The following is a 15,310-nucleotide window of genomic DNA, read 5'->3' as shown; positions in this document are numbered from 1 at the left end:
TTCCGTATATCCTCTATGAAAAGGTATCTGTGTCACGTTTATGGAAAGCCGTTAGACCTCCTGACACCCTGTTCTTGTTTTCTTCTGGCTTCTCGTGTATTTATTCCTGCTTAAAGTTGAAGTTTGCATGTCTGAGACCTGCTCATGTACAAAAGACAATTTTTTGTTTTTGTAAAGACAAATTTGCTGGTGTGGAAGGAACTGGACGGTTTGGTTTTTTTTTTCCCAGTCGGACCTCATGTACTTTCACATTCCACAGAGAAAGAAGCCGGTCCATTGAAGGCAACAATGGTTCTGATCATTTGTAATATGGCGTGTTTGTGAGAGCGAATGCAAGAGTGTGTGTGTGTGCCTGTGTTTGAAAGAATATGTTTTGATTTTTTTAAATTAAGATTGTTTTATATACAAGAATGCACCAAGTTTCCAGATTTCTTTTTGATTTTTTTTTAACTCATAATGCCAACGGATTAAAGTGTTGCTGTAATGGCCTCACATTCATTCTTTACACACCCAGGATCAACCCCCCCCCCCCCTCTCGGCCAGTATTGTTGTACAGTTTCCACCATATTTTCATAAGTACGAAGATGAATTTCTTACTCCTGTCATTATTCTTTTTTTTTTTTTCATTCCTCCAATCAGACGTTCAGTCTTCGAGGTTGGAGTTTTGCTGTTAGGAGATGAGACGTTGCGTCTTTGTCCGATGGATTTAGGAGTTCTCTGTTTCGTCTGGAGTCTTGGATGTTAAATGTGTTTTGCACTGTGTTGCTCTCAGCTTTGTTTTGCACCTCGTGAGAAGGAACAGAGGAAATGTGCACTTAAAAGAACGAGAAGTCTAGTTGAGGAGTTTCGTTTCGAAACAACAGCCACTATTGACACCTGTCGTTATACAACCACTGATTGTCAGATACAGAAGATGAGGAACAATTTGGACTGCAGGGATTGACTTTAAAAAAAAAAAACAACCCATAATGAATGAATAACATTTTGGAAAAGAACTCTTCAACTGTACATGATGAATGCACTGCCGATGAATGCCATGTCCACTTTTTGGGGTTTTATTTACTCTGTTTGCCACGGCCTTGCATCAAAAGTCTTATGATTGTTGGCCTCGTCGCTGTGATAACAAACCATAGCGCACATGTAGTTTCCCACACAGGTCCAACAGCGCTTCATCTTTGCTAATCCATGGGTTTCCACTCAATTTCATATGGTATGAAAACCTACTAGAGGTCCATGAGCTTGAAACTTGCTTGGCTTGTGTAAGACATCACTGTGAACATCAGGTCCCATTAGTGTTGCATCATAAGGCAGCAGGTCTGGGTATCATTTGAAATGCTTATGTTTCCATACCAACATGATTTTGATAACTTTCTCTGGAGAAATCTAAACATTTTCTCTACAAAACAAGTTTAACAAGAGGCTAAACTTCTCAAGTGAAATGTTCCCAATCACAAGCAGCAGAACAAGAACAGCAAATGAATCTGCATGTAAACTATATTCCCTTACATCATCATAATGTAGGGTTTCGAGAGTCTAATGCATTTTCATACAATGAGAAAATGAATGGAAACCAATGGCTGCTTGAAACTGTAGGAAAAACACAACAACTGAAAACAGTAAGCAAAAATGTGACAAATACACGTGATTTGTAGTCAACACATTCTTCTTGAAGTTTAATTTGGCCCTCGGACCTGCTGTGGAACCGTGGCTATCGGTCACATGACACGCCTGTGGATCCATCTGTGGTAACCGCTGCCTTCAATGACCAAAGAGGACGTCCCCTCTTTGTGGGAATCTGTAGCTCTCTGTCTTTCTGTGAACTGAAGGACCAAAAAGGCAGAGTGAATTGTGGGAAATCTCCACTCATCGTCTTAAGTGACACCAGCGAGAACTTTTCCGATGGCTATTACTGGAACATGGAGACACACAACTTGACTTCTGAAGTGTACATGCGGTCTCTCGCCACAGTGTTTTCCCATCTGTCTACTCCTGTTGCAAAGTTAGCAGTTTGTGTTGGTCACGCTGTGGTAGAAGCTTCCATCTTGTCCCCCCCCCCCTTTACTTTTCCCCCCTCGTCTGTAAATCTACATCGCAGCAAATGTTCTTACTGTAAAGTTATTGTCAACGATTTGGGCAAATTAAAATAAAAAAGTGATGTCATACTTGTACAAATGAAAGTTCAATAAATAGAAGACTTGAACAAATGTAAATACTGTACACGTCATTTCCATCCTGAGAAACCATTTAGCTCTTCTTGAGAAATGTCAAATCTCCTGAACAAAACACACGTTTGTTTCTATAGGGTATATACCTCTAGAAAGTAAAAAAAAAAGAAAAGAAAAAAAGGAATAGTCAAGGGAGTGATAAACACATTTATTAGAATAAAGAACTCACAATAAACCAATCAAATATATTACAAATAGTCCAGAGTAAAATATGAACTGTGTTAAGTGCAGAGGCAAGTGTGCTGTTGTGGTCCATACGAGAGACCTTTCACTGCCATTAGTGCTCCTTCCTCCGGGGCTCTGTGGCTTTACTGAGGTTTCCTGCCTCCTGCTTCAGGACACTTAGAAGAGACTGGGAACTCTCCAAGATCTATGGGTGGGGGGGGGAAAAAAGAAATTACATTTAATAGATACTTAAAAGTAGAAGAAGTAGAAACATTACTTCGTACAGTTGATAGTTTGGGATATATTGTAGTCATTTAAAAAAGGGGGGGCAGGGACAGCTGGCTGTCTTGTTGTTTTTTAATAAGAGCAGCTTTGGAGGGTTTGTTTGCAGTGATTAGCGTGAGTGCTCAGGGAGTTCAGCATCAGTAAGTGGGATGTGCCTGTGAGAGATGAAACTGCTGCAGAGGGACTTGAAGGACATTGTTACGGCTGTATGTGTTTCCCTGTGCTACTTGTCCCTTTTTGCTCTTCGGCCTTGTCTTGCTCTGTCCAGGTGTTCATCCTGATTGCCCAATGAGGTGCACCTGGCCTGGGCACGTGTATAAAAGGAGCCTTACCAGCATCGGGAGAGAGGCTTCTGGCACGGGGACTGCTGGTTTTACTGCTTCTCAGCCTGGGATTTTTGTGTTGCTTATGTTTTGACTTTGTGCCCTTTTGGTTGTCTTTAAGTAATAAATCCCATGGCTTTGGTTGTTCTAAAGGTGTCTCATTGTGGTTAATTGGGTCGGTGGTGGAATATTTGTTAGTCCCCTAGGGCCGCCAAAAGGGTGGGATGTAACAAATGGGGGCTCATCCGAGATAGAACGTCCATGAGGTGAGGTAGATGTGTGAAAGTGGGTTTTTTTTGGGGGTTTATCTAGTGGCCTGTGTTTGAATGTAGTGGTCACCTCTTGTTAGATAATTTGTGATTGTAGCCATTTGTCTAGTTGGTACTTGACTGGGTAACCGCTTCAACTGCTTGGAGTTTCGGTTTTGTGCACCCTGACTAGATAACCATCGGGCAGGTTTGAAGAGCTTGCCACTTAGTTGTTTTGCCTTTCTTATTTTTGGTGGTAATCCTGAGTGGGGGCAGGCTTCAGTGTATTGCAGTTGGCCAAATCTCTGGTTTTCAGTGATGCACTGAGTTCAGCGTTTTAAAATGGCCTTGAGCTCGGCAAGCCACTGAAGACTAGCTAGGTTAGTTAGCCATCTTGGTAGGCAGGTAGAGGTTGGCATCTCTCCAGCAGGTTTCCCTAGTCTAACACTGTGCACAGCAACTAGGTTGTGATCTTTTTGTATGAGATGACACTTTGTCTTGTGTAGATGTAATCTACTTTCGTGTGCAGTAACTTGTGGGTTGTGACCATCTTGGGTTTTTGTAACTGTACCATATTTGTTAGTACCGTAGGGCTGCCAAAGGGTGGGACGTAACAACATGATGCTTCACTGACTATTATGCATATACACAGCATTGGGTGAGCATTCCTATGGAAGCCCAGCATTCATGTTAAATGATATTTGACCAATCACTGGGCTCTGTAGTGGGTATCTGGCTGTGTGACAGGCAACACCATTCTCTCTATTTCCTGACCAAATACACCTTTTTTTAAGCTGCTTTAAGAGCACATACTTGGCGGCTTGATCCGGCCTTATATCTATCTTGTATCTGCTTATAGGCTAAACTACCATGGCTGGCCCAGCTGGCTGAAATAGGAAGCTTCATCTGAATGCCAAGGCCCACTAATGTTCCCCCAATAACAATATTTTAGACAGTCAATACACGCACACACCTTGGTGTATGCAGCCTCTGTCTCAGCGATGGTGCGGTCGAAAGTGGCGCGGGCGGCGAGTCTTTGTGCCAGGCTCTCGTTGACTCTGCTCAGCTTCTCCGAGAGGACGCGGATGTCGTGCTGCAGTCGCTCCTTCTCCTCCTCCTCCTGCTTGATCTGCCGGTTCAACTCCTCCCGCTTGGAGCACAGGTCCTCAATACCTGTCCAGAGATAAAGGTTTGTTGCTTTTAAACCAGTAAGTATTTATGTACACTTCCATATAAGATAAAAATAAGAATAATGGATTAGTCTACAAAACTTTGGATAATGTGTTCATCATTTTAAGTTACTTGTCAAGCAAAAGTGACCAACTTCGTCTAGTTCCAGCCTCCAAAATGAAGTTTTCCTCTGTTTCATATTATTGTAATCTGAATATCTTTGAGGCTTTGGGCTGTTGGTCGAACAAAACAAGCAATTTAAGGACATTACGTCTAGACCTGGCAGACCAGAAACGGATTAACCAGCTTCTGACAGGTGACAAAGTGACAATTTATTAATGCCTTTCTCAGAAACCAAAAACACTTTGGCTGAACTTTTTTTTTTTTTTGACAAATGTGTTAGAGAGAATAAACTCACTCCATGTATTTAAAAGATGATAGCTGTTCGCCCTCCGTTGCACTTACGTGGTCTGCAGAGGGTCAGAGACAGCATAAGCTGTGTAACGTTAGGTTAATCAGATTGTACAGTACTATCCTGTTTGCCGGCCAAAGTAGCTGGCAGGTCAAGAGGTAGAACAGAGAACCGTGTAACATCACAGGTGTCTGTAAGTTACCCCTTTCAGTAACAGTAGAAAGGGAGTATGTTTGGAGCCAAAGTTAACTTAACATCCAAAAGCCTATTCCCTATTCCAGTTTAACGTTAGACACTGAAGTATCTTTGCGGTCGCGGAGGAAAACACTCCGCCGCCAAAACTGTCACCTTCAGTTAATAGCTAGCGTCATTTTAAATGACTAATATTCCATTAAATTAGTTACCGACAAGAAAACGGGTCACTTACACTTGACAAGCTCATTGTTGTAGGTCTGCAGAGCAGCGGCTTGTTGGGTCATGTTGGACTTTAGCGAACGTTCGCCTGATTATAAGATTCAGCCGAGGCTACACACCGCGTAGGCTAACCTAGCTACTTGCTTCCTAACGTCTCGCGGCCGGCTAGCTTGTCATCTGTCTATCAGACATGGAAGCAAACACACACGCGCGCCTCTCCTCAGGAAAGTGTTTTAAACGAAGTGCTCGTACATGGCGGGTTTCCCGGACAACTGAACCAAAGATACTACCGGATACGGTAAGACCCTACCGACCGGTCAGGACTCTCCTTCATCTGCTGGATTTCGGTGCTTCACATGTAATTTGCTGCGCGTGCGCCCTCTTCCGACTGTTGCCAGGTTACCCAGTTAATCACAAGTAAACGCAGTGTACTGAAGACAAACCCACATCCACCACACCGACATTCATAACTAATCAGGGAAAATAGAAAAGGTTTCAGTTTGTTTTGCTGCTTGCGTGAAGGTGGACTTAGTTGTAACAGGTCTCATGTCATGAGGCAGTTTGCCCCAGAGAACAGGACACCCTCTCCCCCAGATCTGGATCCTATAAATTACAGTTAGAAAACCACCACCTGAGAGATCTGGTCACAGTCGGTGAGCAGGGGTGGAAGGAAAGGTATTGGGCAGTGATGGAAAAAGTATTCACATCCTTTAACTTATGTAAAAGTACCAATACCTACAATAAGAATACTACATTGCAAGTAAAACATTTACGACTGACATTATAGGCAGCTTGAGATAAATCTGCTATTTACCCATTGTGTCAACAGTAGCTGCGTTGTACTTACATTTGTTTCTTATTTTTCTTTACTTTTGATGATATTGTGTCTTTCTCCTACAGTTACTTCAAGAATACATGAATTCATACAAAAGGTTCTCAGAGGTTACACCTCCCCTTACATGGACATGAGCCAGTGATACCCCCCCCCCCCCCCTTTAAATTTTTACCATGTTAATTGATATTCCATTGAGTGCATTTACAGTTACACTGGTGGCTACTACGGTTTATGTCAGTATAAACTGTCCGTCAGTTTCACCAGTTGTGCTGCCAAGACGAGAAATGTTTGTCCATCGATGCATAGGCTGAAATAATTGAGAGAGGGGACTGAAAGATGTAAAGAAAAATTCCAGTCATGAAGAGCTGAACATAGAGGAAATTAAACAGGCATCAGGCATAAACACAGGTGAGAAGAAGAAGAATCCAAACATTTGGAGAGTGTCACTGTTATCATGGGAAGACTAAAGGAGGACACCTGGTGGTCTAACACAGACACAACAAGGACACCCATCCAAACTAAACAGTCAAGGGTACAGAGGGGTGCTGCAAGATTACCAGTTAAACCAGGTTTACATCAGTAGGGCAGCCCTTTTATCAGGAAATTCTGTTTCATAAAGCGGATTTAAATAAGCTGATCTTAAGTCAACCTTATCCCCCTCCACACTAGCTTTGATCATGTCAGGCTAGTAGCTGCACATCAGGCTTAACCAGTGATACAGTGTGGACTAATTAAAATGTAGAACTCAGACCTTTATCACAGTACTTCATATTACAAGGATGTTGGTGTCAGTGTCATAGTATAATTCACTGTCATTATTATAATAATTATTAACCATTGTTAACTTTATTATCATCAATTTGTTACATTAATCATGTTGTTGCTGGGTCCATAGCCCACAATGAATCATGTACTTTTACAGCTGTGGGTGTAATAGCTTGATGTCTAATAATAGAAATGTAAATGGTTGTCATAAAACAGAAGTGAAAGAAAACAAAGTGTGTCCTTAATGCAGAGACATCCTGTAAACATTTACAGGAATAGCACTCATACTGCAGACATTATGACTTGTCATAGTAGGAAAGGCATAGGGGTTACTAATAACATTAACAACGGCATACATTTGAGTACATATTAATTACTTCCATTACCTCCTTGATTTAGGTTTACGTAGTACAACAATTTTGGCCATCTTGTTTAAGTAATTTCCTTCATTTTAATTTGTAGTAGTTCTTTCATTTCTCTATACTTGGGTCTATTGTAATTACTTTTAAAGCAGCTACTCTCAATGTTATGACTAAATATAATTGATAAATAAACACATATCTTAGTAAATATCCAACCCTTCAATTTCAATCAATCCATTTCAATCTCAGCTTCCAACTTCCAACATAGACGAGAAGTCTAAAGTGATCAGAGGAACGGGTTCTGTTCTGATCACAACAATATTGTCCCATTTCACGACTTTGTTTACCAAAAATGAATGATGTAAACATCGCAAAACACCTTTCAGAGCATCAGTTATCCTTGGATTAGAAGACCTGTCAGTCAGTTTGGATTGGCCGAGTCCAGTGTTTTGAATAGGGTAGCTTTGTTTGCTTTTGAATAATGGATTGTACCTGTACATTTGTAAAACATAATTGTGGTACCTTTAATCATTAGGTGTGTCTTTTTCAGTATGTTTGAGTGCTGTAGTCAGGCTACTTATTATGCTGTTCTTCCTAATTGTATTAATTCCTATTATAACATGGTCAACCTCTCCGAGATCTTAATTTCTATGGATTATTATTATTATTATTAATATTATTATTGACAATCATATTCCCAGGTGTGGTATTACACTGTCTGCGAATCAATAAATGTGACGTAATCGCGGGTGGGCGGAGTTTACGTCCAGGCACCATGGCTTCGGTAGGACCCGAGGTGAGTGTGTGAGCCTTATCTACGCCGACCTTGTTTTACTTTCATACTTTTCACTGCGGGCCTTGGAAAATGTGTTCGGTCCCGGCAGCCAGAAACCCCCTTGTAAACGTGCGAATTGTCGGTGTCGAGGTGTCGTTTTGTCGTAAATTGCCCGCTGCTAGCCTGGAGTCTCTTGCTTTTGTGCTGGACCGGAGGGCAATTGAATGTGCAGGAAGATGCTGCGCCCCGGAACCTGAATGATCCATCCGGGCGCGTTCTGGTTCTTTGGTCTGGAGTTTGCTCATACATGGTCCAGGCTCCCGTCACTGTCCCGCTTGTGTCCAGCTTTAGCGGTTCAAAATAAACTGCAGATAGACTTGCATGCGTTTTTGGCCGATATTACTCATGGTTTTAGCTGTATTGTCTGACACCGGCTCACTGACGGCTAATTTGTACACTGCTGTTTAGCTAGCTGCTAGCAGCCGTGCTAGTTAGCAGACAGTGCACACTTTTTCAAAACCACACTAAAACGGATTCTTGAGGTTAACATCTTCTTTAAATGAAAGAGGCTAGTCTCTACGTAATTTGGAACAATACGGTTAAAGGTTAGGCTGATAATGTTACTTCCCCGTATGCTGTGCAGTCTGTTAGCTACATGATAATTGATGCAGTGAAATGAAGGAAACATTGGCAGTGCTGCTTCCAACCTCCCACTGTAAACATATGGCGCCAGCTCTTGAACCGGCTTTGATGCTCTTTGTATGATTCTTTTTTCACATCAAACTTTTATCAGGAATAATTCTCCTGGTTCAGGCTTGTCTTTGTTAGCTATCTGCAGTTATTGTCAGGGCTTTCAGTCGGTATAAGGCAGTCCAGCTCTGTCTGTGTCAAGCTGTTGCATTGTTGTTTTGTGAAAGTTTTATCAGTAAAGTTGGACTGATTGAACCTGTCGCTTGGCTACAATAGCACCCAATTGTGCAAATGTATCAGACCTCCAGTCTTTGTTTCCTTTTTCTTTTGAGAGATAGGATCCAGTCTTGTTCGGCAGAGGTCGCTCTAACAGCGTTGAGACGATATCTGATCTTGAGGTGTAGCAAGGAAAGGTGTTGGATGCATTGAAGCTATGCAGCCACTTCCGTTCCACTCATAACTTTGTCATGTGTGATATGTTGATGCATTTGACGCATAGATTCAATGGGTGGCCCTAAAGGTTTTGTTCACCAATTTCTCCATATACCTCTTGGTATCTAGCCGTGCAGATAGTTTTGGTTTGTCTGTTGATATTTTTCGTTATGTCTCTAAAAATTCTGCCTCCTCCCAAATACATTTGAGATGAATGGAGTTTCATTGTGCTCTGAGCATTGAAAAATGATATTTGACAGCTACATGTCTTTCTAGAAATCATGTCCCTGAAACCAACGGAACTCACTATCAGTTTTCACTGGAACTACTTTCTACCAAAAAATAGTCCCAATGAAAAGTGTAGTGAGTAGTTGCTGGTTTCAGTTTTTTGTCTGTATTCACCCTCATATTTGGGCGATATGCTTCGCTTCATCGCTGCTCCTTGAAGGCAAATACTGTAAATATTTGGTGCAGAAGATTGCGTCAAAACCGGCTGTTTATTTGAATCAGCCGTCACCACAGTTGAAATGTGTGCTAGCTATTGAGGTTTTGTTGTTGATTTCTCTGCTTGAAATTTCAAAGAAAGTGGAAGAGAAAGATGTTACTTCCTGTGTGACATCCCTGGTGTGAACAGACTTCATTTGAATTGTCCAGACAGATAGCAATTAGCTAGCCAGAGGCTGATTAGCAACACATTAACAGCAAGTCCCTTCACAGTAAATGTACTGTCCCAACCTTTTTAATAACACTCCACCATGCAGATGACACAATTTACCACACCAATAATTGTCATATTTCAACTGAAAAGGTATATGTTTCAGCTTGATGTAGGGTGGTATTAAGGGGCTCCTGTATAGCTTTGCAGTGCGTCGTACAGCTGTTTCTAATTTCTTGGTCACTCAGTGTACAGTGTGTATGTATGTGTTTGATTCAGTATTCAGTTCATGTGTGCATACAGGCAGGAGAAGTGGCTTGCTTGGTGAATGTCAAGCAGCGCTTTGGGCTCCTATAGTTGAACTACATTGTTGAGGTAAAATGGCCATTATTGGCCTTGTGACAGATACCACCCAGCTAATGTCACAGCCTGTCATGTGTGGGTATTATGGTGCTGCCACATGACTGTGTAACAAACAACTATTACAAATATTTTTGAATCAGTTCACAAACAAATTGCAATTCTTATCTTCTACAATTCTCAATCAATTCGCAGATTCCAAAAATCGATCCTTTTTATGTCATTATTGAGATTATAGTTTCACATTGCTATATTGATGTAAAGGGCATAACTGAGCTGAATGGCCACAGTGCATCACGGTGTACTGCATGCACCCGTTAGAGTTATCATGACTGCACACTGCACAACCTTACGAAACGTCCAGCCAACTCTGATTGGGCAAAGAAAATAATCCAATCTACAGCCCATTTCGTTGTGAAAGACCGGCACTGTGTTGTGTCTATCATTACTGTCATTGAGACCAGTTAGCTTAACTGCCAGATATTGTTTCTAATTGCAATTCAGTGGCCTGAAAGCATGAGGGAATGATATGGTACGCAGTGCATCACAGTGTCAACCCAAGTAAAACATGCAAATGTCCTTTTAACATGGAGTCAGTCAGTATAGCAGATGTCCAGCCCCAGTATCTGATCTGGGCACATTTAAATGGATCGATATTGGCTAAGATAAACCAGATCAAATGCCAATCTTGCTTTACTGTACTCCCCTGTGTTTTGTCCACCACAGCCTGCTAGTTGCATAGCTGCTCTCCTTCACGAGAGACAGATATTCACTCACACATGCAAGCGAAGATTAGAGTCTGCAGATGTAAAAGATTATTTGGCCGCACTGGATTGGCAAAAAACACGGATGCAAGTGAATCTGTTCTTGGATATTTTGCTCTCTTTCTCTTTTTTCTTATGGGCAAAGAGCAGTTTTAAAATAAAAAAAAAGTAGTTAGCAGCTTCTCATTTTCAGTTGGCACTTACCGTCTCTTTTGCTGGTTAAAATGAACACCGCAGGTCATATCAGCTGTCACTAATGAACGTTAATTCTGTCAGAAATGTGATAACGGGCCAAAAGGAAACACGGTTGCTGTCGGGGTTTGTGCGCTCTCTGCAAGCTGGTGTCTGTACTAAGCCAAAGATCATTTGTGAGGGAAGAAATGCCACTCTGTAACACCACTGTACAATTGAATGTTTTTGTAGTTCCAACAACTCCAACAGATTGATAACTGCTCTCTAGTAAAATGAGCGGATCATGTAAGTTTCAGAAGTTCCGTTATTTCAGTTAAGCTTTAATTCATATCGGATCAATAATTTCAGCTTATCAACTATAGGTTTGAATCAGGACAGCTGCCTGTTTTTCACAACTCGACATTTTTTACCCTACTACTTTACCAGTAGTAGGATTCAGTCTTTCCCACAGTTTGAGAATTTACTTTTTGTGGTGGCGTGACGCGTGACAGGTGGGTTTAGTAATTAGTGACTGGTCAGACAAAAGTTTATGAATAGCTCCGAGAGACCTAATGTTAGTTAGCTGTTGTGTTAGCTAACCAGCTAACGTACATCACTTCAGAGAGAGTGTTCATTTCGGTGTGGAGGAACATTACTAGCTAGTCAGTCCAACTACCCTTGTGAGTTAAAATAAGATGTTAAACATTAACGCATTAAATATGTCAAGGTATTCTTTTTTTAGGCCTCCAATACTAGAGGTGTAATCGTACGCAAAATGTACGGTTCAGTATGTACCTCGATTTTGAGTGTCATGGTTCAGTAGTGTTCGGTACAGCAAAAAGTACATACTTTTATTTTGAAAAATGTTAACATTCAACAGTGGCTCATTGGCCACAATTCTTACTGGAACAGTTAATGCACTCAAATTCTGGCATATACATGTGTGTGAAACACTTGGGTTAAAATTCTATTTTGGTCTTGATGGTGACACTGCAGGAAAGCCCATTCAATTCAAAAAGTTTCATCCCCTTTGGACCACGAATGTGGTCAGTAAATTTCAAGGACATCTGTCAGTTAGAGTTTGATATTTCTTAGATGACTGGAAATTTTGGCCTGATGGTAGTGCCAGAGGAAAGGTCATGGGATGAACATGAAGCATCATTCCATGGGGACCATAAACCCTCATAGATCTCAATGAAGGTTTATGGTCCCCATGGAATGAAGCTTTAGGTTTTGAGACTTTGTCAGTGACAAAGGTGTTGGCCAAGGGGAGGTTTTGACCTGGTGGTGATGCTAGAGAAAAGGTTATAGAGATCACCAGAATGATTAGTAATTATATTCTGAAAATACCATAAATATCCATACCTAATTGCAGGGCTGCCCCCAACCAAAGATTTTCCTAGTCGACTGGTAGTCATTAGTTCAAGCTATTAGTGGACAAGTTGTCGTTTATGATATTCATTCAATTCACATGCATGTTAACAATGATCCTAACAGCAAAAGCAGTAAAGACAATCTACATGATGGATGATGTATCTTACAACTTAAACAATAAACAAATCAAACAATAACTGTGTGGTTGACAGTTGGTTGGCCGGGATGGTTTTCTTTTTGGGTTTGGCTCATGGCACCCCGGGGCTGACCCCGCCGTAACCCCCGCTCAGGCCTCCGAAGGTTCCTCTCCTGCTTCATGCTCCTCCTGTCCCTGCCTGAAAGCTGTGTCTTCGTCAGAGTCCTGGTCGGAGCCTCTGTAAATCACCTCGGTACAGTATTACCTGTCATCAAACTGGCCACCATCGCTGCTGAGCATGGATCCGTTGCCCGCTCGCCCGGCACATGTTCTGGTGCTCATCCAGCGGGCCTGAAAACCTCCTCCTCCCTCTGGTCCAAAGCTGATGTGCTAGTGGTGTAAACACCAACACTCCCCTGGTGCTCTCCCAGAGTCTGCTAATAAGCCTGCTAGCTGCACAGCTAATTGAGTTCATTAACAGCAGTGCCCCATATCGCTATTTTCCAAGTTACTGTAGCTGTCATATTTTGCAGGACCAGCATGAACACAGTTTCGAGGGGAACGCAGCTGTCAAGGCTTTCGTCATACAGCCCTGCCTGGTCATGTGATTAGCATTAGGTATGTGAGGGAACAGAAGAGGGACAAACAACACGAAACACACAAACTGCGACTAACCAACCAATGAAAACCAACAAGACTCTTCTCATTGATTAACGGTTTGGTCGTCTGTTAGGAGGCAGCCCTACCAAATTGTATGGCAATTGTATGGCAGTAGTTGCTATAGGGCTGGGGTACTTCAGTACACATCCATTGCAAGAAATGAGGCATCAAACTCACCAGTCTTTGCTCCAATCCAACAGAGTAGTTATTTACCAAATCTATGTTCTTTTTCACATTAAAGTTTTTTTCCTTGTTTGGTGGGACTATATATTAATTCCTGTTCTGTGATGGAGGGATACTCACCAGTAATTGTATTTGATGATGTCACTCACTACTGATTGGTTAGGGCAAAAGAGAACAAAATATCCCCCCTTCCAACAATACATGGGCTAACACAAACGAGGTGTTTGTCAGGCTGAATGAAGTTAAATGAACTGACAATCCAGTCTGATCATCAGGCATGCTGCACAAGTATTGAAAAGTTTCAAAGATATCCAGCCCCAGTAACTGGTGCTCAAGTGACGGTTCTGATCGTACCCATTGTCGAACCAATGGGATACAGCCATCCAGTTTAAAGAAATGGAGTGGTGTTACAGTTTGAACTGCTTTGTGCTAAATGGTAACATCAGCATGTGAACATGCTCGAGGAAAAGTCAGGTTATCACCAAAATCAGCAGGCTTCGTCCTCTGGGTGACCATGAATGTATTTAGCAAAATGTCACGGCCATCCATCAAACAGTTGAGATATTTCAGTGTGGACCAAAATGGTGGACCGACATTGCCATGCTAGTAGCGTGGCTTAAAACATTACAAAGAGTGCAGGGCGGTTGGCATGGCTACAGACCATAGACTGTATATAAAGATAGAAAAATAAAGCCAAAACATATTGATTCTCCCCTAGTGGCTGGCTGCAATATAGGTCATACCACCCCCCCCATATTTTTGTACAGTGGGAGGAAGTGGAGACACGTCCTCCATCTTTATGTACAGTCTATGCTACAGACAAGGCCTTATAATAGTCTGTCATATGCTTTGCTTCAGCATTTTGGCCCTTTTGCCATCAAGTAAATCTAAACAATCATGATGCACCAACTTAATGGATAAGTGGATAAGCCACCAACATAGACATTAACTTGAGTTCTGATAGAGGCTTAAACATTTGTTATACTGTACTTAAAATGAGTTTCACATTATAGTGTTGCAGGCTCTGGGTTTTCTTGTATACAGCATGAGGCTTTGTCATGGTCAGTCAGCAATAAGCTCCTCTCTGATTTAAATAGTTCTTTGTTAATGGATGGCCTCCCTTGTGTCTTGTGGGTGTTGCATAGCTCATAGTGAACTAAGTGTGTTAAACTGCACTGTAAGTGTTTCTTTACGTAGCATATTGGCTTTTCACCTGCCGTCATTGTTAACTTGTGAAACAGGATAAGCCACCAACATCTCTACATCTACATTCCTGCGTATTAGGGTCGGCCTACATGACGGTATACACCGAGCTGTCCCATAGTGTCTTTGCTATATATTCCAGGCAGGCTATGTAGCAAATCAGGGCTGGATTTGGAGGTGACTATGCGATTGCAATGCACCTCTAAGCTGGTTGGCCAACCGCCACAAGAGAAGACAAGAAACCATTTCTTAATTGAATTTACCAAATGATTACTGTATCGTGATATATACCGTTACTGTGATCTAAAATTACATATACCGTGACAGAAGATTTTGGCCATATCACCCACCCCTACTACGTATTCTGATTATCAATGAAATGTTTGTGTCATTACTAAAGCAAATATGCCAGCCATTAGCTAGTTCCAGCTCCTCAAATGTGAGGGTTGGATGCTTTTCGATCATTGGGTTTGGGACTGTTGGACAGACAAAGCAAGTCATTAGAAGACATCACAGTGACTTCTGGGCACTTTTGATGGGCATCTCCACTATTTAATGACATTTTATAGACTAAATTATTCATTGAAAAAGAATCAACTGATTATTTTATAGTTTATAGTCCGATTAAGAATTGATGTGAAAATAAACCTGAATGTAGATGACATACAGTACAGACCACCTGAAATACAAAGACCTGACAATA

General features: G+C 41.6%; 1 protein-coding gene across 1 annotated transcript; it reads right to left on the bottom strand.

Annotated features, from left to right (window-relative positions):
* Positions 1-2,392: 2,392 nt before the first annotated feature.
* Positions 2,393-5,565, bottom strand: ssna1 (Sjogren syndrome nuclear autoantigen 1). Its single transcript, XM_070925054.1, has 3 exons — positions 5,256-5,565; positions 4,220-4,419; positions 2,393-2,595 (listed from the first exon to the last, which is right to left on the bottom strand). The coding sequence occupies exons 1-3, from the start codon at positions 5,305-5,307 to the stop codon at positions 2,503-2,505; spliced, it is 345 nt and encodes a 114-aa protein (XP_070781155.1). The 5' UTR covers positions 5,308-5,565; the 3' UTR covers positions 2,393-2,502.
* Positions 5,566-15,310: the final 9,745 nt, after the last annotated feature.

This window comes from Enoplosus armatus, chromosome 18 (assembly GCF_043641665.1).
Source record: "Enoplosus armatus isolate fEnoArm2 chromosome 18, fEnoArm2.hap1, whole genome shotgun sequence".
NCBI lineage: Eukaryota > Metazoa > Chordata > Actinopteri > Centrarchiformes > Enoplosidae > Enoplosus > Enoplosus armatus.
This window is presented reverse-complemented; position numbering and strand designations above follow the sequence as displayed.